Source organism: Eublepharis macularius, chromosome 6 (assembly GCF_028583425.1).
Source record: "Eublepharis macularius isolate TG4126 chromosome 6, MPM_Emac_v1.0, whole genome shotgun sequence".
Lineage (NCBI taxonomy): Eukaryota > Metazoa > Chordata > Lepidosauria > Squamata > Eublepharidae > Eublepharis > Eublepharis macularius.
In genome coordinates this window covers 111,605,504-111,631,789 of record NC_072795.1, presented here as the reverse complement: position 1 = coordinate 111,631,789, position 26,286 = coordinate 111,605,504, and the positions used below count along the sequence as shown (strand labels likewise).

The 26,286-nt window shown below is 42.1% G+C and overlaps 2 protein-coding genes across 3 annotated transcripts in view; one reads left to right on the top strand and one right to left on the bottom strand.

The window, feature by feature from the left end:
- The window catches only part of SGPL1 (sphingosine-1-phosphate lyase 1), a 69,446-nt gene extending 68,476 nt beyond the window's left edge, over positions 1 to 970 (bottom strand). Inside the window, exon 1 of the mRNA XM_054982361.1 lies at positions 843 to 970. Coding sequence (XP_054838336.1) covers positions 843 to 845 — 3 coding nt within the window. The 5' untranslated portion in view covers positions 846 to 970. The remainder of the gene's footprint in view (positions 1 to 842) is intronic.
- A 2,253-nt stretch (positions 971 to 3,223) lies between these two features.
- On the top strand, positions 3,224 to 25,329 carry TBATA (thymus, brain and testes associated). Of its 2 annotated transcripts, XM_054983508.1 has the most exons (11): positions 3,224 to 3,308; positions 6,679 to 6,781; positions 10,482 to 10,723; positions 11,501 to 11,671; positions 14,150 to 14,235; positions 15,609 to 15,773; positions 17,876 to 17,957; positions 18,525 to 18,684; positions 19,275 to 19,327; positions 21,957 to 22,032; positions 24,545 to 25,329. In XM_054983508.1, exons 2-10 carry the CDS (start codon positions 6,684 to 6,686, stop codon positions 22,025 to 22,027), a joined length of 1,128 nt encoding a protein of 375 aa, XP_054839483.1. In that variant the 5' UTR covers positions 3,224 to 3,308; positions 6,679 to 6,683; the 3' UTR covers positions 22,028 to 22,032; positions 24,545 to 25,329. The 2 variants fall into 2 exon arrangements, with proteins under 2 accessions (XP_054839483.1, XP_054839481.1); XM_054983506.1 differs by lacking the exon at positions 24,545 to 25,329 and having other exon boundaries at positions 21,957 to 23,341.
- The last annotated feature ends 957 nt before the right edge of the window (positions 25,330 to 26,286 follow it).

Below are 26,286 nucleotides of genomic sequence, written 5' to 3'. Positions count from 1 at the left end.
TTCTTTCCTCTTGCTTCCTTGTTGAGTAAAATCATGGGTGAGGAGGAGGTCATCTCATTTCAGTCACAGTCTCTGGCTTTTGCCTACAATACACAGAATGCCCTATCGAGACATTCACCGTTTCCTCTGTCTAGTTACTTTCTCTTTTTTATCGTTGGGCAAGAAAAGGGGGTTCACAGAAGGAAAAGAGAAGTTATACAGAGAACCAGAGCAGCAAAACACAAAGGGCCAGGGAGGAAGAAAAAAGAGGAGGGGAAAGACTCAAACTTAAACGCATCTGGGAAGACGGGAGAGGAATAAAATCCAGTGAGAAGACGACATTAGATAGTGCAAGGCAGCCCCTCCTTAAGGAGACAATCAACCTCCGAAAGAGAGACACAAAAACTGAGGCAAGAGGGACAGGAGCCTGAGGCAGTTGCACCCCGGAGCCTTCCTTCAACCACCCACCAGTAAACAGAAACGTTGGATACACCTAGCAGAGTCCTCGTTGACTGGATCTGCAGAGCGACTATCCCCCCCATTTGCCCCATCATCCCCCCAAGCTGTTCTGCTTTGTTGTAATGCTTTTCCCTCCTTCGGGGTGCTGTTTACAAAAAGGAGGGAAAGATCAGAGACACCCGGCTGTATTTCCCTCAGCGCTGGATTACTGTGCCCACACCACAGGGCAGCCCAAGATGGCTTGCAGGAGAGCAAAAGCTGAGTGAATTTACAAGGGGGGGGAGAGGAAAATAGACAAGGAGAACCACTTGGGGAAGGGGTGGCGCTGAATCCTCGCCCCGCCGCTTCCCCTCCTTCGCCGGTCCCCTAAATCATCTCCAAGCGGGGCTGCTAAGGGCACTCACCATGACTCTTCGCAGCGTCGCGCAGCTCCAACCAGCGCTGGCTCAGTGAGAGACGGGGCTCTTTCCCTCCTCAGTGAGTCGGCGGCCGCCTGAGTCGTCTGTGCAGCAAGCTGGCTCTGGCGGCGGGAGGAGAGGAAGCAGGGGGCGGCCCCCTAGAGAGCCAGCTCGCTCGGTCTCGCGTGTGAGTGGCCAGGAGGAGGCCGGGCGGGAGCCTCACCGCCCACTCCCGGGCTCTGGCCCTGCTGAGATTGGAACAAAACACCTCCCTGCCGAAGCCGGCCCGGAAACAGGCCCAGGCGCCCTTCTCTCGAGTGCCTCAGAAGAGCTCCTCTCGGCCCGGCCTGGCAGCCGCTGCGCCCTCTGCCGCAGCCGCGGTCCCCTGTCCGTTGTCAGTTGGTCAGCCTTTTCGCCCAGTGATGGGGAAAGCGCCCTTTGAGTTTTTGCCCCTCGCTGCCCTCTTGGCGGCATAACAAAAGACAGTGCTACGTGTGTTAGCATACGCACACTCACACATATTTTAATGTGTAGTTGGGCCTTCAGCGAGATCTTATTCCGCCGCTGCGGACTAGCCGGATCCTACACAATTTCTCCTCTTTCCTTTTTTTTTCCTTTTCAAGTATTCTAAGTAGGGTTGCCAGTCTCCAGGTGGGGGCTGGAGATCTCCCGGAATTCCAACGGATCTCCAGGCCACAGAGAGCAGTTTCCCCAAAGACATTATAGCCTTCTGAGTCCCTCCCCTAATTCTAATTCTAAAGTAGATTTGGGTTCCAAGCCTTGTATGAATTCAGGATAAATCAATGTACAGCATACATCCAAAAGTCCTTTTCTGTTATGGGAAACAACTTGAGAAGCACGTACAAAGTTAAGCTATCAGCAATGCTACAGACTGTTTGCATGGGAAGGTGTAATCTTTTCTCCAGTTAGCTTAAACCAAAAGGTTTCAGCAGGGTGCAGAACCAAAAAAAGACGAACAATGAGGATATACCTGTCTTACAAACTTAGATTGGTCTTACACTAGTTTAATTGTCATAGAGAACCATCATCTTCGTCACATCTATTTTACCTTTATGCAGCAATCCTGAGAATACTGGCTAGCAAGCACATGCTACTGAATTCATTGAAACTTACTTCCAAATAATTGTGTATAGGAGCTGCTCAGTCTAGTAAACAAAAGCATGGCATTCTAACTGTGATATTAATAATGATATCCAATGGTAAAATGATGCCTCCCCTTGTCCGGCATGACAGCAGCAAAACCAGGCACCCACTCACAAAGTAGGGGTCTCTACTACAGTTTACAGTGAAAGGACTTTGTGAATTAACTAAAAGAAAAAAATGAGTACTAATCACAGAGGCACAGAATGTCAAGAGCAGTTAACAGCCATGTACTCAAGGGAAATGGGAAAGAAAATTAGCCAGGTCAAGCCCCTGAGAGTGGGGATTTCCAAATCTCCCCCCCCCCCCAGTTATTTGATTATTTACATCCACACCTTCACCTATGCCGGAAACTAATCTGGAGGAAAACAATTCTGAAATTAATTTCCCTAGCCAGACTTCAAAAAGGAAGCCATGTTTGCCTGACGTGGCAAAATATTAAGCAGTCCTATGGCATCTTAAAATCTAACTGATTTATGGTGACATAAGCTTTTATGGACTAGACCCTATTTCTTCAACTGGCAAACGTGTATACATGTATGTAAATGTATATATTATGTGGGTAGATGAACAGATGAATGAACCCCTGATGGTAATAGTGTAAAATCCCTGAATTCTATTGCCTGAAGGCCTAACTATAAAGTATAACTATATAAGTATAATTTTCTCACACACGGGCCTGATTCGGTTTGGGATTGCAGGGAGAGAAGGCTTAACCCCGCCCTGCCCTGCCATGCTAGTCTCCTGGCCTGAAATGGCCCTGGGAAGCTATTATTTGAGACCTTTGGGGAACTTGAATGGTTCTCATTGGCTATATGTAAGTTTCCCCAGTAGGGCAAATAGTTCCTCCCAGGGCCATGTCAGTTCAGGGAAAGAGGACATGAACACAATGTAACACAGTTTGGTGGCCTTGAGTGGATATGGTACCTGGGTTTTCTTACATGTTCTCGTTCTCTAAGCTTGTGTCTCTGTTAGGTTGTCCATTGTGAGTAGCTGCTTTAGCTTGACCTTTAAAAAGTTTGCTTCTGAAAGTCTCAAAAGGAAACCACAACCTGACTTGTTTCATCAGAAGAAGCGGGGGGGGGGGGGGGGACAGTCCTGAATATATGAAGGGAAAACAGAGTGGGTGGGGGTGAGAGATGGGAAGTGTTTGGCTGTTGTCAAGAAAAAGTGTTCCCTAGCAACTTTGACACAGTCTGGAACAAAGTAGGCAGACTTTGGTTATGCACAGAGGAGAGCTTATTTTGTAGCTGTTCTCCAGCCTGTAAAGCAAAAAAAGGGACTCCCATGATTCTGGCAGCACATTGATTGGTGAGTAAGTCCTTTATAAATATTAAATAAGAAGCACATCTGGCATTTGTCATTTTGGTTTTTTTCCCCCTCCAGATACTACAACTGCAGGCCAAATTGTTCTATGCAGATCCCTTTAAAATTACAGCTTTCTAAGACCTAGCAACTGGGAAGAGAGACAGATATTGCACCTGTTACATAAGGTGTATATAAATATATACCAATGTACTGCAATAGCAGATTATGTTGATAGGTGAAATTGAGAAATAGGAGCCTCTATGTATTTCTTTGTGTTTCATCCTATACATGTAAATTAACTGGTCAGTAAACCAGCTCTTAATTATAAGACTGATTGCCAAACATTATTAATAGTTATAATACTACCACTTCGTGCTCCTTAGGTGGAGAGAGTAAGATAAATTGTTCTAGTTCTGCCAGATCAAAGTAGCTTTTTATTCTATTGTCCACTTTTGAAACTGATGCTTTTGACTAGTTATACATTCTCACATCCCTAGGTGCAGAACATTTTTTATTATGTTGCTTTTTCAAAATCCTCCCTGCCCCCCGTTTTGTACAAGAAATGACAGAGGTTTGGAAAAGAAGCAGAAGCAGGGGGGTCATTTAGTTTCCTTTCACCACACACTGTATAGGGATTTCACAGCAACTATGTCCTGGCCTTGGGTCTAGTTTGACTTTTACATACCGTTTAAATTATCAAAGCACAAAACAACAGTATTTGGTTTTTAAAAGGTTTTCTTTATTAATTTGGAATAGTTCTATCCCACCTCTCCAAGCATGTAACTAAAATAAACCAATAAATATTAATATAAAATAATTGATAAAATTTCAGCAAGAAAATTCTTAGCAGTAAAACAATAATCGGTAAAATTAGCAACTAAAAACTTCAGACACAGGTTAGGCCACAGAGGCAGGGTTAATTCCAGAAGTGTGTTTTTAAAAAAACAGCCAAACAATATAGATGCCAGGAGAGCTTCAGCAGGGAGAGCTGCCACAAAGCAAGCCATGTCCCTGGTCACCACCACTTGCCTCACTTCTGTGGGCAATAGCACTGTTTAGCAGAGCTTGTGATGAAGATCCCAGTTGGCAGGAGGGCACTGCAACAGAAGGCAGTTCTTCATGTACGCTTGGTCCCAAGCTCTTCAAATTAGCCTAACCGCATGTTATGTTTTTCTCCAGGTTGTCCATGGGTCCACACACAATCAGCTGTGTGTTAAGAATACAGGGAACTCTGTTCTCAGGTGTGCAGGACCTAATGCAAATTAGGACCACAATGCACAGGAATAGAGTAGGAGCAGCGGCAGCAAAATGGGGGGCAAAAAGAATCAGCACCCCACAATTCTCTAGGAATTTCCCACATCTTTATAGGCCATTTTTACATGGATTATCTGTTCTGCGTTCAATGCTTCGGGGGGAGCAGGGTTTTTTTTTTCCTGCTTCCCCACATCATTGAGGTGCATTTGGGCACCTCCTGGGGTTTCCCAGCTTTCTCAAATCTTTCTCTAACCTGGTTTGCTCCAAAGTTTTGAGAAAGGGCACAGTAAAGCCTGGATGTCTCCTGTGTGGGTGGGAAAATTCAGAATTCTTGTCCACACGACACACATTTTTCCTAACCCTTTCTCCACAGCAGCCATTTCCTCCCCATGCCTCCAAGGAGCTGTTTTTTTTTAAAGCATTAGAACATTAAAAACATTAATGTTTTTAGAATATTAAAAAGGCATTAGAGAATTATAAGTGATATGTTATACAACTCTGTGTGTGTGTGTGTGTGTGTGTGTGCGTGCATGCGTGCGTGTAAATAAATATATTCCCCACTTCTGCTTCTTGAGGATGTTTATGCTTTTGTTGTTCTGTCTGCTGTCTGGAGATGTAATGGATTCTTATCTGTGTCTTACTAAGGCTTTTCACTATCTCATACTAAAGATTTATCTTTACTCTTGGAAAACTTTCAGCAGTTAGTTAAGATCTGCAAAACAGAACTTGCTCTTTGAACAAGTTAGCTTATCAGTACAAAGATTTATAAGATTCTTCTTGCAAAGCTTTTTTCCATCAAGACACACAGAATCCTTCTAGAGTTTATTTATTTTTATTGAAATACACTCTAGTCTTTTTAAAGAAGCCCCTATCCTGTGGAATGACCTGCCTGAGGAAGTCAGAAGAGCCCCCACTCTCCTGGCTTTCCATATACGATGCAAAACTGAACTATTCAAAAAGGCTTTTTACTCAAATGAGAGGGCTGTATCGTAGGGATGGGGGTCTCAGATGATTCACTAATGAGTTAGGGACCATAGACTTCATCACTATATTGCCTTACATATTATCTGCTGCTTTAAATATGTACTCCTATGTACCACCAGTGCTCCATGTTGTCTAATATTAGTCCTAGAATTGATTATGTTCTGCTTCAGTATTTTTTCTCCTCTGTATTAGGTTCTTGCTAATGCTATGTCTTAAAACTTGTATTTGTTTACCTTATGGTATGGTATTGTATTGAAATGTACATACATGATACTGATTGTATTAACCTCTTACTGTGTAATCCCCCTTGAGTCTCAGTGAGAAAGGCAGACTATAAATGATGTAAATAAATACATGTAAATCCTACAAAGATGGAACACAGAAAAGCAATAAGGATTAGATTTACTAACATTTCCTAATTAACTCTGAGTTAATTGCATTAAAATTTTAATGCATGGCATTATATCTCATTGTATGGATTATATCTCATTGTATAGAATTGGATGTGATGAATATGCAGGTGACAACCAGCTCTATGTCTCTCTAGCCAAATCTCCTGGAGTTTCAGTAGAGGTTTTGAGTCATTGCCTAACAGCTACGGTCAAATGACTGAAAGCAAACAAACTGAAACTGAATCCATACAAGATGTAAATGATGCTGCCTGGGAAGGTGGAGATATTGAAGGACACTGTGCTCTCCACATTTGATGAGGTTCTGCTGACCCTTGCAAACATTCAGTAATTACAAAAAGCAAAACCAGAAATTATAGTTGTTCCACTTTTGTTGCTGAACTAAAGTAATCAGGGAAGAATGGTTGACTTGTTAGTTTATGTGGTTTTCTTTTTGAATTAGCTATGCTGTAGCACAGTGGTTAAGTGGTTCGGCTGCAAATCAGCACACTGCTGGTTCGAATCCCACTACTGCCATGAGCTCAGTAGGTGGCCTTGAGTAAGCCTCTCGGCCCCAGCTCTCCAGCTACATTGTGGAGATAACAATAACACTGATTTTATTTGCCACTGAGTAGACCACTAATCTGTCCAGAAGAGTGAGATATTAGTGCAGTTGTTGTTGTTGTTGTTGTTGTTACATTCACCTCAAATCATAACAGAGTTTAGGATATGTCATTTCTTTGCAGGCGACATGGAGTATTTTCCTATATCTGTGCAACTATATGTCAGACAGGAATGCAATAGTGATGGCTATATGAAGAAATCCAGTCCTCATCAGCAACAAATGGAGTGAGTATTCGAGTCTTCCCACTTCTCATATTAAGTATGAATGGCTCTAGGCAGCTGATTGAGGTGTAGAGCTTCCCCCTTGTTGGGTTAAAAGTGCTCATTTTTATTGCTGAGAGTATCTTGGGATTATAAATGGGATGTCTCCTTGGTGCTCCTCAATACTTTGGGCATCATCCAGGCAAAGATAAAGTTCCTTTAATTTCCCAAGGTAAGCAAGTGCTGAAACAGCTGCCATTGCAATCAGTGACATTTTAAAACACTGTAATTGAAAAACACAATGCAGACTGGATCATGACATATAAGTCAAAAAGCATCAGAGATCAAGCCCACTTGGAAGCCTTTTGCCTGGCAGAGGAACCTCTTAACTTAGAAATGGATGTGGGGAATTAATGTTAAGAGGACATTCTTCATACAGTCAAACATATTTGCTTTTCCACTTGGCTTAGAAAAACATACTTGAAATGGAAGAGTTGGTTTCCAAAGTTTAACACCAGATTCCAAAATGAATTTCAAGTCTGATACTGGCTGCACCATTCTTCTGTGTGTAGGCAGGTATTCTTTCACAAGCCAAAATTAATTTTGCTTTATACTTCCTTGGGTGGTAAATGATACTTAGGTCTTGTATTATGACCACAAAAATATGTATTCATAAGTGCACACCTTACCCTAATGTAGGATTTTTTGAGGATATGCATTTTTTTTAGGATAAGCATGCTTGGACATGATATCATGGAAAAAGAAGAGGAAGCTGTTCTAAATTCCAAGGTTCAGTTTTATTAACTAAAAAGGGATAAATAAGTAAAATGCAATGTAAGCAATAAAACGGTTCACTATATAAGCAGGAAAAATACTCATTCAGAACCAGCCCAACAAGACACTTGCTGTTATGAAAGGTACTTATCAGTGCCCTCCATATGTATGTTTGCATGAAAAGTGTCCTCCAAATATAGGGAAGCAGGAAGACTAAATGTGGGAGAGGAAACAAAGGGGAGGCACTAGAAGAGAGGTAAAAAAAGGTAAAGGTAGTCCCCTGTGCAAGCACCGAGCCGGCTACCTGAACCCGGCTTCCGCAGGGATCGAACTCAGGTTGTGAGCAGAGCTTGGGCTGCAGTACTGCAGCTTACCACTCTGCACCACAAGGAGAGAGGGAAAGATTTAAAAGTGTGGTTGAGGAGACCACCATGGTTGGAAGCAAGAGAAACCTCAGAGTAGAAATGAACAACAGGAACATTTGGAAAGTAGGAAAGAAAGACAAAACATAGCTAGAGTTGGGACTCTGTGTCAAAGGAGGAAATCTGCAGGGAAACAGAGCCCCAACTAAAGACTGAGCGGGACAGAGCAGGAGAGAGCATAAAAGACTGTTGGAAATCAGCCAGGAAGGAAGGGGGAGATGTGGGATGAGCCAGGAGCACATTTTTCTGATAAAAAGGCAGAGGGAGAAGACAAGGGGACTAGAGGAAGGCCATAACTTGCCTGATCTTGAAGCATGAGCATTGTCTCAATGCTCAGATGCAGAAGCCTTGTGATATATTAAACTGACCTCATTTAGGCTTCTGAAAACACTCCCTTTTATCTCCAAAATTCATGACTTTTTGTCCATGTGATTTGAGAGAAGGGACTGGAATGACTTCACTGAAAGTCATCCTGGGGTCAGTGGCCATCAGATACAGGGGACAGATCATTTAATCCAGGACAGGAGTTTGATTGTGGATTTTTTTTCTGACTATGTTTACGTATTTAATAATATTGAATTAAATATTTGTATGCAGCTTTTCTTCCGCAAGTGACCTAAAGTGTCTCAAAATAGCAATATATAACCAATAAGCAAAACAACAAGCTAAGTCTTGAGCTAGTCCAGGATTCAGTAGCTGGCTCATCCAAAAATACCACCTGCAAAAGCTAAAAGTTAAGAGCCCTTTGGCTCTTGCCCTGCTGCATGCACCCAAGGGCATGTGCCTCTGGCCACATCGAAACAGATATGGAACAGAAAAGGCAAAGCAAATGCTCAGCAAGATGTTCTTCCCAGTCACTCTTTCCCCCCTGTTGTGGCCACAAAGGAATGGGTTTGATGGCCCACAGATACTGGTCACCCTGACTCTTTGCTTTAGGGTAATCTCAGAGCCAAGCTACAAGTGACGCCTGACACAGGTTGGACACTTGTCAGCTTCCCTCAAGTTTTGATGGGAAATGTAGGCGTCCTGGTTTTACAGCTTGGCTCTCCATTACAGCTGCAAGACCAGGATGCCTACATTTCCCATCAAAACTTGAGGGAAGCTGACAAGTGTCCAACCTGTGTTAGGCGTCACTTGTAGCTTGGCTCTCAGTGACTCACAAGACATGCTAGCTGGCAGAGAAGTTTCAGAACTTTGTTATGGGGAGTCATCATCAGGTCATTTATATTTCCATAACGGTCACTTAAAGTTCCCTTAACCTTGCCAAGATGGCATCTGAGCTATGCCACACCAGTGTTTTCTATGACATAGGACTGTAGTTTTGAGTTAATAGTACATCCTTCTAAAATGTGAGTGTGGGGGGGGGGAGATGCTATCAAGGGTTAGAAGATATCCTTATGCAACTGTATTACCATTTCATGCTTTCTGGAACTACAGCATTGAAAACAAGTCCCAACACTGATCTTTGGCTCCAGCAACAGCTTGCTGGCTCTGTTCATCTCTGTGAAAACTAAAACAATTAAAAACCCTACTGCCCTAATTTAACTTCTTAATTTCCAGGCAGCACACATTGTGTACATATCAGCTGAGGGAGTAACATCATCAAAGTGCAAGTTATGTTGAACTATCTGTTCCAGATGATATGCACAAAAGTAATCTTTCTGATTTTCCATTTTGAAACATTACCTGTGGGAACAAGCGATGCAGAAATACAATGCTTCAACAGTTCCTCACAACGGCGCCTCTCTTTTATTTATGCTTATGATGCAAAGTTTCTTCAGATGACTGGCCAACAAATATGTCCTTCAGTGAAGGAGGTTTGTGAAGTTTGAGAATATGATCTCACTAAGTGGTATGGTGAAGACATTTCCAAACTGCAAGAAGAGAAGAAGTTCTTAAAATGCTCAGTTTGTGGATTCTTCAGCACATTCTTTTGGAGCTTGTAGGTCTCAGGTTCCACACTCATGTGACTAAGGCTTCCTTATATAGTCAGAGTAAGTCTATATAGGATAGAGCTGTACTACACGCCTATCTAGAACCACTCACACCATTCTCTTTCTCAAGATATTCCATTTCACAGCAGCCTTGCAGGTAAGTACAAACTTCACAATTAAACAGAGGGAAGAACACCCCCCACAAAAAGAGCATTTTTCTTGGTTTGCTTAGAGAACAGACTCTATCAAGCTAGTTTGATTCCTTGGGATATAAACAACTACTAAAAATACCCTTGAGTCAATGAGCTCTCTCCAGATACATTGATTCAAGAGGAAAGGAGTTAAACATGCATGTGTCTTTTTTTGGAATCACTGGGGTTTACAATCACTTAAAATCTTCCAGATCAGCTCCACTGCATTCTTATGGAAACCATCATTCATTTGGAATGATAAACCTGGAAAGTGGGACTATATTACATAAACTGTAAAAAGGGAACTAAATTATATGGTTTTCCTGGAAGATCTCTCAGAATCTAAGATTCATCTTTATAACCACCATTTCTACTCTTCCCCCCCTTACCCCCCACATCCAAGAACTGAGGAATCAACTAAGGAAGAAATGGAGAAGCTGAAGGGTCCTGTTATTACCACCTCCAAAGGCAAGAACATAACTTTAGCAGGGAAGCTGAAACACCTGGCCCTAAATATTCCTCTCCGGTTTAGTGTTCAGGCCCTGAAGCTGCATTCAAAGAATTCTGCTCGCTTTGGCAGTCTCAGCCATCACTCCTTCTTCTCACGACACAACCCACACCCACACCGAGTGACTCACATCCAAGGTAAGCACTTAGGACCAAGGAAAAACATAAAAGTACTTTTCTTAGTCAACAAAAGGGGAAGAGCCACATTCAGGCATGAAATCACATAATCAATGAATTTGTACATTACAGTTGTTAACAGGTTATAGTAATATACTTGTAGGCCATTTTGATTTTATTTCAAAGAAGGCTGGGGAAAAAATCCATTCAGGCACTGAAGATAAACATATGAAACCCGATTAAGGATTTGAAATCTAAACCCAGTTTTGTATGTTTTCATATGCTAGTGTTTCTGAGGATAAATGTTAGTCGCCAACAAATGTATTATGTGTGTGCTTTTCATCTCTCAAATGAAGTGTGGAACCTGCATGGGGGAGGGATTGGGTTGATTAAGTTCTTCACCTGCTCGTTCTTCACTGCCAGTCTCCTCCTCCCATTGTTGCTTTGCAGAGGAGAAGCAATGATGGCGGTTCTAGGATAAAGGGGTGTGTAGATGCTTTGTCAGAATGGACCAAAGATGTATCAGAATCCAACCAGAATCCTAGAATACAAGAAGTCTTGGCGATCATGTGCAGAGATTCCTGACATCATTATGCCACAGAAACAGCCCCATCTAACAGTATAATTAAAGGAACAGAAATTGAGCTTTCATTGTAAGATGGAGTCTAGAAGGGAATGAAAAGGGTTCGGCAGGCACCAGGGCATCAAATCTTAGTGGGAAAAGTAGGCGGCTCCACCCAACTCTCAGTAAAGATCTTCTATGCTGTGTTGTACCATGGATCTCTCATTCCTTTGCAGGTCTGAATGGTGCTCCTGTTTGCATAGTTAATGATGAAGGGTCTGAGCAGACTATGCTTCCACCTCATCCTATGATAAAAAGCCAGTTTCCTACTTCAGTTTTGGGAGGACCTGGAGTCCAAATGCCCATTGGAGATCCACAGCCTATCCCAGTCCCCAGGCTATCAATAGGTCAGTATTTACATGTATTATTCAGCTAGATTCACACATAACAATATTTGGTGCTGAGCAGCACTTTCAGCAGCAAACAAGGTGTTGGAAAATCCATCTGTAATTTTTATTTTTTTAAAAAAAAAATTTTATTGGTGAGTATACTTTTCAAATTCAATACATACATTCCCTCAATATCTAATTAACCCTATCCCCCACCCTTTTCCTCCCCCCTCTCTATCGACTTCCAACAGCTTTCCAACCCTTAACCCCTCTTATTACTTAATAAATCCCTTACTCTAAGCACGTTCTAATTTTCCCCCCCAGGTATTCTATCATATATATCAAATATCCTATCAATATAATATACTTCTATCAATTATGCTGTCAAATATTCTATCAGTATAATATACATCTATCAGTTATACTATCAATATAGTATAGATCTTATACCCCTCAATATAGCATACCAGTATAATATAGTATAATATATAACAGAAGTCTTAATTTAAACATATTCTATTTCTTTTAAACCTATATTCTATCAAATATACTATCGTCATTATAATATGTATTAAAACCCCTACTGTGTGCCCTGCCACCAATGTGGCACGGCATACAACACCGTACTACACATTCATTATATAATATACAATCTGATCCACTAACATTATAGTATATATAGTATACCCCATCAGTATATTTACTTAACTATTTCCTTATTCATATACTCTAAAAAAGATATTACTTATCCTAACCTCCCTATCTTATTCTTTACAAAATCAGTTCTAATTTTCACCCCTTTTCTACTATATTATAATCCAAGCTTAGATTAAAATAGATATAAATTGGTATAATGGTAAAGTCACTTCTCTCTTCTGTTTAAAATGTCTTATTTTAAAAATTCTCAAACTGCCACAGTTCTCCTTTCACATCCCATTTTTTTTCCAAAAATTGTTTCAATTTCGCCCAGTCCGCCAAATACTGTCCCGGATCTAGGTCTTTGAGTTTTCTTGTCATTTTATCCATCTCTGCCATGTACAACAATTTATAAATCCAGTCCTCTACAGTAGGTACTTCTTGCATTTTCCATTTCTGCGCATACAGTAATCTTGCTGCAGCTGTCATATAAAATAACAATGTTCTATTTTGCACTGGAACATTCTCCATTCCCAAGTTTAGTAGCAGGAGTTCTGGGTTCTTATTTATTTGGGTTTGTAACACCTCATTAATTACTTCTATTATATCTCCCTAGTACTTCTTCGCTACTTCACAAGTCCACCACATGTGGTATAATGATCCTTCGTGCTTTTTACATTTCCAGCACTTATCTGACATATTAGCGTTCCCCAGCGCAATTTTCTTCGGTGTTAGGTACCATCTGTATATCATCTTGTATACATTTTCTCTAATGTTCGTACACGTTGTAATCTTAATTGTATTCTTCCACAAGTGCTCCCATGCCTCCATTGCTATTTCTTTATGAAAATTTATTGCCCACTTCACCATCTGTACTTTCACTACTTCATCTTCAGTATACCATTTTAGAAGTATCTTGTAGATCTTTGAAATTTGTTTCTTATCTTCTTGTAGCATTACTTCTTCCAACCCATCTGTAATTTCTCAATGGAAAAGAAGGGGAGGGGGGCATTGCAGGGCAGGAGGAGCTATTTTCCCCTCTTGTATCTGGCAATAGTTATACCTGTTTTCCAAGAGCCATTGTCCATACAGAGGTGGCAGCTACAACCAGCCATAGTGCTGACTTGCTTAGGTTAGCTGACACTGATGCAGGGTGGAGGACTCTGGCTGCTCACTTGAACCAACTATTTCATTTTGCACAGTCCCAGACTGTGTCAAAGCAGGCCTTCTGTGACTTCTGCCACAGGTCTTATACTACCACACAGGGCATGTGTCAGCAGAGCTAGACTCTTCTGAGAGCCACTTCAGTGCCTGCAATCTGTCCTGATCAACAAGGACTGTCAATGTAATTAAACCACAGACTGCACCATTAAATATCATCAAGATGAATTTGCCTCCTGAGAATGCTCATGATTAGCAGAATTCCAATTAAAGCAGAGAGAGGAAACAAATTCTGAGGACTGTGTCCCAAGATTACAACATTATACTTTGGCTCTGAACTATTTTGGAGTCTGCCATCAAATCATTATCAAAGGCTCAACAACTACTGAAACAGTTTCCTTCCTCAGCAGCCACAGGAAGCTCCGTGGTTCCCTTCCCTGTGCATTAAAAACCAGCAAAACAGGGTGAAAGCTAGGGTAAAATATGCTGGGAGTTTTTCCATGCAACCCAGATTAGCCACTGATTATACATTCAGCAAGGAACATGACCCAATCCTAGCTTTTATTTTACTGATGAGAATATCAGGGATTGAATGAGGGACCACATGCAGACAAACCAGTGTCCTGCCAGTGAGTGGTGGTACTTCTCCTTGTGACTCCTCCCTCCCTTTCGGTGCCTTTATCCTTCTCTCTGCCCAAGGCTCTTTGTCTGATGCATGGAGAGATGAACTGAGAGAACTCACTGCAAGAGCGAGAGCTGCTTCCTTCACAGAGAAAAAGGAGACAGTAAGTATTTGTTTTTATTTGTTTGGGAAGCTCACCTCTCACCTATCATTTTGACACTCTAACCACTATACAACGTTGCCCCACAAGCATATATTTGAAAAATCCATGTCTGTTTTAATAATGCATGAAAATGATCTCGATCATGTACAGACATAGGCACAATCTAGTAAAGTTTTACACATTTTACATTGTATTGAAGCCAATAGGGCTTAAGCAATCAAAACTTTGCACTAGGTGGTCACTATAAGCTAGACTAAAGGTTTTGCAAATGCAAGCACTCTAGTATCTTACTGATTCAGTACCAGAGGCAAGGGCATCAGAGCATGGCAAAAGACAGTGTACCCTCATTAACCTTCTTGTTGTTGACAGATATGCACTCAACATCTTGTTGCCAATGTAGACTAGCCTCACAACAAAATTTATTTATTTTATTTCAAATTTTTATTCTGCCCTCCCCACGAGTGGGCTCAGGGTGGATAACAACATATTAAAATACAATAAAAATTCATTTACATTAAAACAACAGTGTATTAATACACATTTAAAACGGGATGGTGGACAGTCTTCACAGGGAGGGTTAAGATTTTATACACCCCTTTTTTCAGGCTGGCGGAGGCCCAGCCTCAGCCATATGCCTGGCAGAACAACTCTGTCTTGCAGGCCCGGCGAAAGGATAGTAGGTCCTGCCGGGCCCTGATTTCAGCAGACAGAGCATTCCACCAGGTCTAGTCGAGGCTAGGCGGGCCTCCTTGGGGCCAGGGACCACCAACAGCTGTTTGTCCCCTGATCGGAGTGTCTTCTGGGGAATATATGGGGAGAATCAGCTCTAATCACAGATGGCTGGTTTCAAAACCACACTAGAGAGACAAATAGCAATTTTTACAAACAAACCTGGAATAATGGAACAACTTCACTAGGGCTCTGTTTCCCTGTGGCATTCCCCCTTTTTTAAGAGAGCTGTGTTCTTTTCAAACTCACTGAATGCTACGCTTTGCTCTCATTTATAAACAACACATTCAGCAATGCTGTGCTGAACTTCCACTGTCTCCTCCCTACCCACCTACCCTACCATCTGATGGTCACCAGTAGATGGCCCACAAACTTCAGCTATAAATAAAAAAGGATTGTTTCTATTGTAACACCAAGTTTCTAGGTGAAGGGAAGTACATTTCCCAGGTAGTCCCTACAGAAACTACATTCACATAGAAAGATAAACTGATGCCTGAGGAACAGCTGTCTTGTTTGTTGGGGGGGGGGTAGGATCTTGGATATATCTTCAAGTCAGATATTCTAGCCATAGAGCACCATCTAAGCATTTTGCCTTGCCTTATTTGTGGGACTCTTAACTTTACCACATCTGGTTGCATTTGAAGACACAGAAGCCGGAGAGAAAGACACAGTACTCCGAAGAAACAGGACGACTCATTCCACCTTCCTTTCGAGCCGCAACTCGCCATTCATCCCGCCAAGTGCTCCAGAACAACACCAAGAATAAAGACAAAGATCCTCTCTTCTCTTTCCAGTACCTAGAACTAATTGTGAGTAAAGTGAAGAGAAATGGAGCAACTGCTGCTTTGTATCCTGACTCCTTATCCCACATGATAACCGATCATTATTTAGATAAAGCTGTATTTCAAGGCCAAGGGGGAGAAATATGAAAAATTGAGCTTTTCCTCAGAATTATCAATTACATTAGAAATAGAAAACTAATAATTATATCAGGTTGTACCTAGGAAGTACAAGGGCCCTGATGATTAAACAACAGAAAGGCAATACTGTGTTTGAAACAAGGGTATAATTGCCTCTCACTCACTCTCTCTCTCTCACACACACACACACTAAATAGTTATTTCCTGTCTCTCTTTTGCTTTGGGGAATGAATGATTAGAGTAGTGAAGTGCCAGGAGGAAGAATTGGAGTTGATGTCAGTGACTTTGCAACACACTTTCAGAAACACATGAGAATTATCTGCACTACCAGAATCATGGAGATATGATTCCAAAGGACTCTTTTTACTACTTTCCCCAACTTGTGAAGACTAAATATTGCCATACAGTCTGGAAAAGTCATATGGTGCAGCACTATTTATGACTCACTACAAGTGGAGAATTGCACGTTAGATCATTTCCTCACATTAAATCACTCAGTCTCCTATAAAGGGATATGGCAAGCCTTTTGACTAAAACAGAGGGAATAGAGTAAGTCATGCCTAAGGGCCAAGCTACACGTGACGAATGACACTTGAACGGCAAGTGAACAGACTCACATGTATTCCTCCCTGTTCACTCGCGCTCCACTTGATCACTATGTGATTGAGTGGCGCACAAGTGGAGCGCAAGTGAACAGGGAGGAATACACATGAGTCTGTTCACTTGCCATTCAAGTGTCATTCGTCACGTGTAGCTTGGCCCTAGCTTGGCCCTCATTCCTTCTCCTTTCAGGCTTCTCACTCACCACTTAGGGAAAAATAACCTCCAAGTTTCTTCTTGTTTCAGCTCCATCCATCACCATTTATCTACTCTTTCCCCACTACACCTGTTTCTTGCCTCCTTTCTCTTGTTCACTGGTAGGCGTTTACTCAAAGTAATATGTTTAAGAATAAACTTGGTGCACATGAACAGGCCTGCTCATAAGGATGAATGGAGCATAGGAGCTGCCTACCTCTTCCCTCTGTATTTTATTTATTTTTATTTTACTTTATTGAAGCCCAAGGTGGCTGATGTATGTCTCCTCCATTTTTCCTCACAACAACAATCTGTGAGGTAGGTTAGGCTGAGAGTGTGCAGTTGCCCAAGGTCACCTGGCAAGTTTCCATGGCAGAGCGAGGATTTGAACGCCGGTCTCCCAGATCCTAATGTGTCACTCCAGCCACTACACTACACTGGCTGCTACTTCCTAAGGCTCCCCCTCCCCACTCAACCTCCCTTTGTCATCTCGGGGAGATTTGGTGAAGTTGGGGTTGCCTCCTGAACACCCCCCCAGCCATAAATAACCCCCCCCCCGTAATAAAAAGTGATGCCCAACAAAACCACACTCGTATCTTCTGATCATATGCTTTAGCTAGGTGTGAACTGACTGCCATGAACAGAAGTCAAGCATATGTTCAGGGACAACAGGATTTACTCCCCAAACCCACTTTCTGCATCTAGAATGAACCAAATTCATAAGCGTTATCTGAACACCTCAACAAACACAGCTCTCTGTTCAAGATAGGCCACCTAAAGTTCAGTAAATTTCTTAGTTTGTTGCTTGCTTGGGTCAGAAAGAGATGAGTGGACGCGTTATCCAACACCACACAAGCCAGATGGCTACTGGGCTGGATTTGGCTTGGTAGGTCTCAAGCTGTATCTGATCTGACCTCATAAAGGGAATTTATTTGCACACCTTCTGGCTACTTCCTTGCAGATGTTTCTAATGCACAAGCAGAGAAAGGCAATGTTAAAGGCAATGCTGACTGTATGGCTTATTCCTCTAAAGACGGTATGTGAAATGATTAACAAGGACAAAGTACACCACAGTATAGAAAGCATCTAGATAAGTCATGTATGTATCTAACCTCTTAAGCCTCTGTTTGCTCTGTCTGAATGTCGCTCTGACCTTGTCATGCTAATATTTTCCTAATGTCTTCTTCTGTCAACAGATTTTAGAACTCCTGTGTCAGATCCTGCAGACAGACTCCTTGACAGCTGTCCAGCAATGGCTGCTGACCACTGGTCAAAAAGGTGAAGGGAGTGTGGAGCCTGCAAAGGGCCCAAGGCCACAGCTGCCACTTTCCCCTCTCAGACTCGGAAACCTTTGTCGTCCATAACCTGCTCCCAACAACCTTGTCCTATTTCACTCTTTCAGTAATCCTAGCTCAGTGATTGCTGTCTAGGGATGTAACGGGGACTCTCAGAATACATTGCATGAAATGATAAAAGGGGAGAAATGCCTCCTCTAATGTAGATGCTTAAACACTTTCCCACACATCACACAATCCCCGGCCTGGGCTTGTATCCAAGAGCTCATGTGGCAGGGACCTGCAGCCAATCCCTACTTCTCTGGTTAGTGTTCCCATGTGATGCATATGTGTTTCAACACGTGTCTCATTTTAGATGTACATCAGAGACCTTGCTGTGTATATTGTTTCTTGCAAACTGATGGCAATGGAAATGATAAATTGTTGGGTAATTCAAATGCATGTGAAAACGCAGGCAAAAGAAAGAAAAGGTTAGGATGAAGCATTATGCATTCAAGCGGAGCAGGTTAGCTTTTTGATCAGTAAAACTCTTGATTTCCTTTCACTACAGAGAAGAATCTTGTCACGGGATTGTTGCAGATTGCAACTGCAAACCTACATCTTGAGGCCCAGGACTTGCCCTCAGGCATGGAAGGGAGATTTCCATCACAGTTTTCCCAAAGTGGCCCAGGCTTTGTCTTTAGGCAACACAGAAGAAATCATCTAACCAGGTGTCATTTTTAATACTTTTTCATGTCTGCTGAAAAGCATTTCTTTTACAGACATAGGGGAAACAACACTGACCTGAGAAGAAACCATATTTGCTTATACACGTTGATTCTGCATAGAAAGACCACCAGAGCACCACAGGACTGGTCACTAGACCCTAGAAAGGGGATTCTGATACTGTTTCAGTAGCATGCTATTAGTCTAATCCATTGTGGAAAATGGCAATCATAATGGAAGTTTGAACCAGATATACTGGGGATTTGGGTTGATTGACAGAATTGTTTGGGTACCAGAGGTTCAGTATTTACCTTGTATGTAAAATACAAAATAACCAGTGAGAACGGTGTACCTGAACACTAGGGCCATAGCCCCTTGCCTTGGACAGAGAGAGGGTTCAGTTGGGTGCTTCTGCGGGAATTAAAATATTAATAGTTTAAGCACTTGGCAAGCTATGTGAACGATGGAAGTAAGCAGATGGTAGTAGGAACAGGCAATAAAGTGACATATTAACATTGCCAGGTTTTTTGCATAGCTGTTAGGTTGCTTAACATCAGAAGGTGTGTACTGTTTAATCGGGTTTGTTGGATTACAGGTTGCCTGTAACAAAGCAAAAGCAAGAACCTACCCCAGAGGAAGAAAGGCCAGGTAAAAATACTATTGAAAATATGGTGCCTTTTGTTACTTGAGGTTTGTTATTTTATTTTGGTTTTAATTGGAAATGTTTTTTTTTAACAATTATTGTAAGTTGTCTTGGACCACATGGAAAGGTGGGATACAAATGTTTAAATAAATATTGTAGTAGCGAGTGAGTAGAAATAATTTGAAAGGCATCATTTAACTAACCCTATAAAAAATGCAATTTTTACATTTGTTTCAAAGGGGGATATTGTGAGAAACTAGTTAAGGATGAGCATGAGCTGAGGGCAGGGCCAAATTATAGTACCTTGATGTCAAAATGCGCTGTGACCACAGGTGCAATTATTTTAATACCTTCTATGAGAGAATGAGACTCTTTATTCTTGCTTGATTCTTGCTTGTATGGAAGTTTCACTGAAATGTGAGCATTACCATCTGTATGTATGACTAGCACTGGTGCGTGATACTACAAGTGGCACAGGTGGTGATGACTTGTAGTACTCATGAAAAGGAACAGCAGGGTCCATTGGTCTGGCTGCCTCTTCCATGCTGTGCTGGTGCCTGCACTTACAGTGGCTAGAGAAAAACCATCCCAAGGTGGGTTGGTGGGCAGTATGCATACCGGGGGGGCGGGGGGGGCTACAGTGGTACCATTCCATACCTTAGTCTTTATTTTGGCACATGCCCATAGTATTGGCCACCACCGTTTTTGATGTAGGGTCCAAAAACTTATGAGCTGTATACAAGGCACCTTGCTATGATATTGCACCATCTTCTGAGATCTCACTAGGTATTGCCTCACAAACATTTTGAAGCCAAGAAACTAGAAGCCTGAAACACAGATGGTTTACATGAAAGCTGACATTCACAGGTTCCTGTATTTTTATGCTTACACAGGGAATTGACAGAGTGCTGAATATACAAATCCCTGGTCATATTTCCTAACTCACCAAACTGGAGATTAATTTTATTTCACTTTATTACTAGTCACGTTAAAGTCAAAGGGACTTACCATTACCAAATAAATAGCAGGAACTTGTCCTGGATATCTAAAGAATGTGTCATAATCTGAGGGCTACACGAAGCCAAACCTTTAAATGATCCACATCCATAAAAGAGTCATGCTTGCTGGCACGTCCTCAAAAATTTCAGGCTTATCAAAATGATCTTTGACTTGAACACATTTCTGTTTGCTTTTTTAAAATCTTGGCATTATGCCCCGTCAGAATCAATGAACACTATCTTTCTAGGTAAGGATTTGAAATTTTATTAAAAGTCACATAGCTCCTCAAAATGTGGTCACCTTAGATATCCTAGCCAATTAGAAGACATCCATCATTTATAGTCCTTGCTATACACCTTATGCATCTCATATATTTTTAAACTAGAAATGAGATTTTCTTTAGATAGCATTCTGATACACTCAATTTGTTATGAAAGAATTTGTGAATTCAACACAAGCTGTGGTGCAGGCCATAGGTTAACTTCTTGTATTTGCCAGTATAATAGAGGTAGAACACGTGTGCTCTAGAAACATAAACCACATGTGGGATGGAGGGAAAACCTTATTACAAACCTATAAGAGCCAGTGTGCTGTAGTGGTTAGAGTATCGGACTAGGATATGGGAGACCCGGGTTCAAATCCCCACTCTGCCTTGGAAACATGCTGAGTGACCTTGGGCCAGTGACACACGCTCAGCCTAACCTACCTCACAGGGTTGTTGTGAAAATAAAATGGTATGGCAGAGAATGATATAGCAGCTTTGGGCTCCCATTGGGGAGAACGGTGGAATATAATTGAAATAAATAAAATAAATTAGAAACCTAATAGCAGTAAGGAGATTACAGGGAACTGAAGAACTTTGGTATCTTCTGGCAAGGAAATGTTTTCAATAAATAAATCTCGATGGGACAGGTTTCTCACACTCACAATATATTCTTAAGGTTACTAAATTCATATGAAGAAAAGCAGCTGGCAAACTTATTAAAACTCTGCTGCAGGTTGTTTTTCTTAATGGATTAACCCGACTGTTTTCCAGCATCTGAGTCTAAATGGAGGCTTTTTATTAGGCCCACATTGTAGTTAGGCAGGGTGAGACTACCCACATCAAATGGCAGATTTGGGCATATTGCATGTGGGAGGGCATTTTTTAAAATTATTAGCTTATTGCTCTGTGTTTACCACCGTTTGTTGTGTCATTTTGATCTTCTGCCTCTGACATCAAACTGTATTATTACAAAATGTATTATTAATTTCATGTTTTTATTTATGTATTATTTTCCCCAATTTTCAGCCAAAATTTAGCTCTTAAAGTGGCTCACAAGAATCAAAACCCAATACAAACAGCACACTTTAATTGAGTGCAAAATGTCCTTTGAGGAGATCCAGGCACAAGCAAGTCTTCTCTGGAAAGCTATAACCCAGTTAAATGCTAATGAATATAACAAAATGATTACCTGCATGCAGACTACACTAGTTAGCCAGAACTTTGGGAGCCTAACTTATGCATTACTGGGGTTAAGGGCAGCAATTGGAGGATCTCTCTGGCTGTCTAAAAAGTGGTTCCAATCTCTGGCTCTGATATATGTAATGAATTAACCAAACCATCCTCATTTTGAAAATGCTTTCTTTATTCAGTGCATATCGGCACAGCAGAAGTTCTCCAGTTCCATTTATCCCTGGATGAGAAGCAAAACCAACCAGACTGACCCAAGTAAAAAGAAATTTCATTACTGATGATATCATGCTTACTGCTCTGTTTCTCTCCTGCTGTTCTCCCAATGAAAAAATAGTACTGTATACTACATGAAAGCTCCTACACTAAGAACTAATATCACATCTTGTAGAGACAATGTAAAATTCAAAATTCATTTCAACATATTGTTTATTGGGCCTCTGTGCAGCTGTGAAATTGCTGAAATGATCAATTCCACTACTATGTTCTCCAGCTCGGCGATTGCTTTAGCGAGATCCAAAATGAGGGACAAAGACAAGGTATTATATATTAAATATAGTAGAAGCAACTTTGTAGAATGGCTCAGGCTTTGAAAGCATTTGACTTTAACAAAAATACAAATAGAGTGCTGAAGATATAGTTTTATAGGTGGGAGCTTAGTGTTCATTAAACACATTGTAGTTCCATTATCTCATCTTTCTGCTATATGACATATTAATAGACCTGTATGAGAGAGATATATGAGCTTGAATACATGTTTGGAATCTGGAGGAAAGACTTCTAGGCATAGGTCCAAGATTGGACTGTAGGCTGAATCACAGTAGACAATCTGCCCGTAGATAATGGTCTTTTATGCATGGTCACTTTACAGTGTTTCAGAATTTATTCTGTGTCCCATGTTCTCCCAGGTTATGCACCTGTAAGGGAGTCATGGGAAGCAGAAACAGGTTTTGTCCGTCTTTTCCCCTTTTTCCCCCGTGCACATTCCGTGAATTTTTTTAAGCTGCTGCCCATCCGCTAATAGCGCACGTTATGTCCGCGAAGAATCAAATACTCCCATTCTGCTTCTCTCCCCACTTCCTTTCACAGGAGCTGATTGGTCTATCCGAGGGTAACCACACCCACCTCCTCAGCTCCCAAAACCTTCTTTCTGCTATTTTTTTGTTTAACAAAAGCACAGTAACGCTGCATCATTAATCACCAGATTAATATGCTTAAGCAGACCCAACTCAATTGAGCTTGTTGTGTTAGTGATGACACTCTTCTAGCTTTTTTCCCCCTCTTCAGTGTAGAGGTTGAAACGCTGCAGCATTACATTACTGGGGCAAAAAGGTTTCCACGGAGCTACCTGAGTGTACATCAGCCACGCTGCCCACTGACTCGGTGCTGTTTGCAGGCAAGCCGACAGGCAAATTATGCAAAATAGGTGGCTGTACCTGTAATAAACTGGGAGGGAAAAAGGGGGGCAAAACCCTACAGGATACAAAAAATGATTCTTTATATAATATTTTCAAAATTCCAAAAGTGCAATGTGCTCATAACACTTCATACAGTGTCTTCAAAGTTTCAAAAATGCAACGTGCTCATAACACTCCATACATGATTCAATACATATTACATAAACAATCTTACAGGGTAGGATGAATTAAAGATGATACCATTTAGATAACCAGTTCATGAAATATTTTCCGGGAGAGAATAGCCTACATAGGCTTGAGTGTTTGTTTGAAGTCAGTTTATCCTTCTATGTTGTCATAACTTAAAGTAGAAATATCTTAGTTGTTGTTTCATTCCAGCATGGTGCAGATGTAATTGCCAGTGAGGAAACAATCGCTGGGGGGTGCTTCCTCCTGGGATAGCACACCCTAGAACGCTCTCCCCTGGAACGCTCTCAATCTCAGGAGCTTCTGCGTGTAAAGGACACTGCCGCCCACACCGGGATGAATGAATGTATGGCTGGTGCTTACTTTTACTTGGTGGTTATAAACAGAAGCTCCTGAAGAAGCAGGCGCGAAATCTGTTCGCAGCCGGCCTCAGATTGAGAGATTGAGAGCGTTCCAGGGGAGAGCGTTCTAGGGTGTGCTATCCCAGGAGGAAACACCCCCCAGCGATTGTTTCCTCACTGGCAATTACATCTGCACCATGCTGGAATGAAACAACAACTAAGATATTTCTACTTTAAGTTATGACAACATAGAAGGATAAACTGACTTCAAACAAAGACTCAAGCCTATGTAGGCTATTCTCTCCCGGAAAATATTTCATGAACTGGTTATCTAAATGGTATCATCTTTAATTCATCCTACCCTGTAAGATTGTTTATGTAATATGTATTGAATCATGTATGGAGTGTTATGAGCACGTTGCATTTTTGAGACAGGCAAATTATGGGCAAAAGGCGGGGTGGGTGGGTGGGTGAGGAGACTGGCCCCAGCCAGCCAGCACAGCACCAAAGCGTGTTATCGCTGGCAGCCTGCAAGGGCGGTGTGTGTGTGCCAAGCCTACAACCACCTCTGCTGCCAAGCCTAAAGCCTCCACTGCCCAAAAGTCCCCTACCAATCCTTGCCAAAGCAATTTTGGCAGGTGCAGGATTGTCAAATTAACAAATGTCAACACTTGGAAAAGGAGGGGAATGATGGATAGCAGATGTAGTAAGATTGCAATGTTACTACGCAGGCGCGAAATTTTTAAAAAATGATGTGTATTGCTATTCCCCTCTAAAGCCCGAAGCAACACTGACACTTTCTCTTTCAACTATAATGAAAACAAGACACCAAATCGAAGCTGCCTCTGATGGTGCAGAACGCAGGAGAGCCATACCGAGTCCATGTCGATCGGAGTGAATGCTCAGAATGGCCAGTTTAAAGTGACCATGCATAAAACAGCAATAGTTAGCTGAACAGAGGAGACGTTCTGCTGCTGTGTATATTAACAGGTAAAGCTGGGCTCACGGTGAGCGAAACTGGGGAGAACTGGACAGCTGAAATCTTATGAGTAGAAGGCAACCACCTTTCAACCAGAACATCCAGGACCAAGAGGCTGATCTAGCTCAAAAAGTTTATTTAATGTCTCCAGGCAGTTTGAACATTAGTGTTGGACTTTTTGCAAGTGTCCTACACTCAGTCATGAAAGAGTTAAATTGTTATTCTGTTTGTTTAGTCAGATAGCTAGTTAGCATAGGACCACTTAGGCTTTGAGATAACTTCCTGCCAGAGAAAGTGGGAGTCTTTAGTCTTAATGAGGGAATCTAGGATTGTCTATTGGATGAGCCAGTTTATTGGGGGGCAGTTAGCTAGCAACATATACTAAGGTTTTATTGCTCTTTGTTCAGTCGTCTGCTGCCACTACACTACTACTACTTCACTAGACCATGCAATCTAAGCTTTCTTTCTCTAGTACCTAGTTGTGACTATCAAGATGTAGTCAGAAACTGTTTGTTGTTTCTCCTACCAAATGTACCCTTTTTACCCTATTATGTAGTAAAGTATTTTTATAGAGCTAGAATCACAGAAGTCTGTCTACTTATTTCCATTGCGCTATTATCAAACTCTGCAACTCTGCAAACTTATATCTAATTGCTGTGCAACCGCCAACAATTAGGCTGAAGGCCAGTCAAACAGCTTGGAAAGGGACAGCTATCCCATGTTTAGCAGTTTAAAATGGAGAGAGAAATGGCAATTTCCTTGACCTCTGTAATCTTTCACTTTGAATCTTAACAGAACTATATTGTATGCTCCTATGTGACAGCCAGAGGCACCAGACTGGCTTGCTTTAATTGACTTTATTACCTTGTGTAACATCTTACTTTTATTTCAAACATTATTTAACATAAACAGGGCCAGATCTAGGTTTGCCGGCACCCAGGGCAACCCAAGTCTGGCCTCTTGCATGTGTGCACAGTGCACGCTCCTGGTGCTGCGTGACTTCTGTGACATCATCACATGGGGCGGAGCGTGCCGCCCATGCGGCAAGCCAGGTGCCCCAGCACGCCGCAGAGTTGGTGGAGGCAGAGTGGAGGGCTGGGAAGCAGCCCGCACCATTCGCCTGCCCCGCAAGACGGGGCAGCTGGCCACCCCCTGTCCTGCAGGGAAGGTGAAAGGAGCGGGCGGCCTCCCAGCCCCCCACGCTGCCTTTGGCCTGCCCCACAGGACAGGGGGCACGCGGCAAGCCGGCCGCCCCGTCCTGTAGGGCAGGCGAAAGGCAGCTGGGGGGGGAGCTGGGAGGCTGCCCACGCTGCCGCCCTCACGCTCCCGGCGACTGGCAGCTGCGCCCAGTGCCCCCTTCTTGGCGGCGCTGGGGACAGACTACCCCCCTGCCCCCCTCGATCCGGCCCTGAACATGAACTATAAAGTGCTTCCTATTGGTCTCAGCTTGCAAGGGAACTGTGTTTCTCATTTGGGACTATTCTGAATGGACCTTGGGATGGTTTCTGTACTTCTATAGAAGAACAAAGAATGAATGACATTGATTGCATTCAGATTACTGGAGAATATGCTGTGACACCACCTGAGC

Excerpts from the sequence above, each read along its gene's own strand:
- TBATA (XM_054983508.1), top strand. The coding sequence starts at position 6,684 with ATGGAGTATTTTCCTATATCTGTGCAACTATATGTCAGACAGGAATGC. Across the intron at positions 14,236-15,608 it reads TCACAGAGAAAAAGGAGACA|ACACAGAAGCCGGAGAGAAA; the intron begins GTAAGTATTTGT and ends TTGCATTTGAAG. Across the intron at positions 15,774-17,875 it reads TCCAGTACCTAGAACTAATT|ATTTTAGAACTCCTGTGTCA; the intron begins GTGAGTAAAGTG and ends TTCTGTCAACAG.